Genomic DNA, 3,420 nt, shown 5'->3' on the forward strand with positions numbered 1-3,420 from the left:
TGAGTTGGCACTTGCGCCGGGTGCGGGGGATCCACACCGCCCGAGGGTGTTCTTGTGCCCCAGATGTGGCAACACCGAGGCGCGGCTTAACCCAAAGCAGCAAACGGCCGGCCCCGCCGAAAATGCGCCGTCCCACGGTTCCCCCAGCGGAAAAGCGGAAAAAGAGAGGGCGGGAAAAAGGCAGGGGGGGGAGAGAGGGATACATGCTTGCATGTGTAGAGGAGAAAGTGTATTGGTGCGTATCATGCGTGGGAGCGGGCACGATTTATGAGAAAGGAGAGGGGAGAAGGTCGAGAGAGGGGGGGAGAGAGAGAGAGAGAGAGAGAGAGAGAGAGACAAGGACACGGCAGGTGTGGACAGGGGACAGGGGGAGGAAAGGAGGAGCAGGAAGAGCATGTGCGCCAGACAGGAAAGCACAGTCGTGCGAGTGCCGAGGAGCCATCCCGTGTAAGGAGAGAAAGAGGGGGGAGGGGGAGGAAGGGCAGGCCGGAGAAGAGGCCCCATATACACATGGGTGGCGGGCGCACGCGTGAGCCTCGCACACACCGATGTGCACGACGCCCCGGCTCGCTCCTCGGCAAGCCGACTTGCCTCCCGGCGCGCTCGGCGCCGGCGCGGTGCCACAGGGCGGGCTTCATTCCTCATGCTTCCTCCGGTGTCTTCCGGGGGGGGAGGGGGGGGAAAGCCAAGGACGGGCAGGCGCGGGGGGGAGGGGGAAAAAAGTCACTCACATGGCATCCCGTGTGCCCCGCCACACGCCGCTGCCCCCCCACACCCCCCCCCCCCCCCCCTTCACACTGCCAGCACACCGGGGACCGAGGCTCTCACTCGGTGGCGCCATACATGCGCAGCCGGTGCGCATGAAGATCACTCTGGTGGTCATCGGCCGTGCCGGACATCTGCTGCACCGAGCCGCCGGCCGAAGAGGACCCGGCATCCACATCATTGATGACCGGAGCAGCCATGAAGCCATCGACGGTCGCCGCCGTGGCCGACCCGCCGGAATGCTGGTGGTGCTTGGCCGGCTTCCAAAGGTGCGCATCCTCATCATCATAATCCGCATGGCCCGGGCCGCCATCGGACGACCAGCGGTAACCGCCGCCAGCCCCCCCGGCAGCGGCGTCGGTCATGGACGAGCCGGTCGGGTCGATGCGCGCACCGCCCGGGCCCACGCCGCTGGCCACAATGGTGGCGGCTGTCATGCCGCCGGCCACCGGGGCCGGGCCCACCAGGCAGAAGAGCGCCGGCAGGAAGATCTGCCCATGCAGGAACCCCAGGGCCACGATGGCCACATACATGCGGAAGTAGTAGACCACGAAAATTTGGCTCTGAGCAAAACCAAGAATGGCCACACCCAGGAGCTTGGTCACGGTGATGCCGCTGAACACCGAGGCGCCCACCTCATTCAGGGCATACTGAGCGCGAGACACCCGGCAGTGGGCAATCGAAGCCGGGGTGGTGGTATACGCACGGACCGTGTGCGCGGTGAACTCCACCGCAATGCCCAGGGCCATGACCAGGTTCACCAGCGACACGGCATTCAGGGTGATCCCCCAAATGGCCATGACACCGGCCAGATTGGCCACGATCATCAGCACCGGCAGCAGGACAAACACCGCGGCCAGGAACTGGCCCAGGATCAGCCACGACACCAGGAACACCGCGGCCGACGCGGCACCCAGCACCACAAAGGCCACCGGCACAATGGTCAAATACTGCTCGAAGTAGATGTGCCAAATGGAGTACGGGTAGGCGGTCAGCTGGCCGGGGTACTCCTCGGCCACGCGGTCGGCCACGCGCAATGCCTGCCGATACGCATGGATGTAATCCGCCTGCGTGACCAGCACCGTGTGGTAAGTACGGAAGTGCGAGGCCTCCACCGAGGTCACCTCCGGCAGGGGGACAATGGCATCGCCATAGGCCGCGGCACCGGCACGCGGGCAATCCACCCCGGGGATGGCCTGCATGTAGAGGTCCAAATAATGCAGGAAGTCCTTGCCCTCCGGGCCGAGGTCCAGGTTGTTGAACTGCTCCATGTTGTAGCAGGTCCGGCACCGGACACTCAGCGGGTCCTCGTCGGCCTGGCAGAAGATCGACGGATCCGACCGCTGGACTCGGCAACAGCGCTTGTTGATGGGGTTCAGCCAGGACAGGTAGTCATCGATCCAGGAAGCCGGATTCAGGGTGATGAAGGACTCCTCCGACCGGGTGGTCTCCTCCACCAGGATGTTGGCCACCGAGTAGACATCGCACCCGTGGAAGCCGCCACACAGCTGGGCCTTGCCCTCGGTGGTGGTGGCATTGCCGCCCTGCACCACGAAGTACACCGGCGCGCCGACCATCAGCAAGTTGGCCTGGTCATGGAAGTAGGGAATCAAGTACGAATCGTCCGGCAGGGCGATGGTCTGGTCCAGGCCCAGCTCCACGTGCGGGATGAGCGACACCCCGGCCACCAGCAGGGCCCCAAAGGCCAGGACAATCGAGATGCGCAGCCAGCGGATGGCCAGCAGCGGGGAAACCCGCTGCTCCACGAAGCGCTGCAGCATCCCCGGCGGATCGACCACCGGCGCGGCCAGGCGCTCATACTGGTCCGGGGAGGAAGCCGAAGAAGAGGCACCGATGGGGCCGCCGTCGTGGGCAATCGACATGCCGGCCTCCTCGGCCGAGGTCATGCCATTGGTGGCGCCCTCCTGCTCCTCCTCGTGGCCCAGGTAGTCCGGGCCGCCGCCGGCGGTGCCGGCGGTCAGGGACTTGTTGTCGACCAGGCCCTCCGGCCCGGCCAGCGTCTCGGGCGACAGCTGGATGCATGGCAGGCAGTCCACCCGCCGGGCCTCCCGGCGCCGGGCATCCGCCGACAGCAGCGCCATGAACACCGTGATCTGCAGCAGATACCCGATGAAGACCGACACCGCGGAGTACAGGGCAAAGGAGTTGACCGCCGGCATGGTGACAATGACACCCAGCAGGAAGGCCACCGACTCCGACAAGGCCGACAGGGTGATGGACGGCCCGACCGAGGCCAGGGTGGCCGCCACGCGCAGGGACACCGGCCGCGACCGGTCCAACCGGTTGAAGGCATTCACCAGGATGAAGACATTGTCCACACCGACCGCCAGCACCAGGAAGGGGATGACCTCGGCGATGATCAGCGACGTCTTGTAGCCGATGGCACTGAAAATGCCGACAGCCGCCAGGAAGGATGACAGGCAGATGACCACACCGGCCACACCGAGCGTGAACTTGGTGTCCACCACGAAGCGCCGCATGGTGGAGAAGCTGCCGAGCGACAGCGACACATACAGGAACATGACCAAGTACGACACGGCAATCGTGGTGATGTCAGAGGTGGACCCGCGAGCGAGCTCGACCTCGACACCGGACTGGGTGGTGGCAAGTATGCGCGTGCAGGGGGCGGGGGGG

The 3,420-nt window shown here is 65.6% G+C and overlaps 1 protein-coding gene across 1 annotated transcript in view; it reads right to left on the minus strand.

The window, feature by feature from the left end:
• Window positions 1–767: 767 nt before the first annotated feature.
• H696_01950 (hypothetical protein) overlaps window positions 768–3,420 on the minus strand; it is a 7,706-nt gene continuing 5,053 nt past the window's right edge. The window contains exon 6 of the mRNA XM_009495853.1: window positions 768–3,380. Coding sequence (XP_009494128.1) covers window positions 825–3,380 — 2,556 coding nt within the window. The 3' untranslated portion in view covers window positions 768–824. The remainder of the gene's footprint in view (window positions 3,381–3,420) is intronic.

Source organism: Fonticula alba, assembly GCF_000388065.1.
Source record: "Fonticula alba strain ATCC 38817 unplaced genomic scaffold supercont2.3, whole genome shotgun sequence".
Taxonomy (NCBI): Eukaryota; order Rotosphaerida; family Fonticulaceae; genus Fonticula; species Fonticula alba.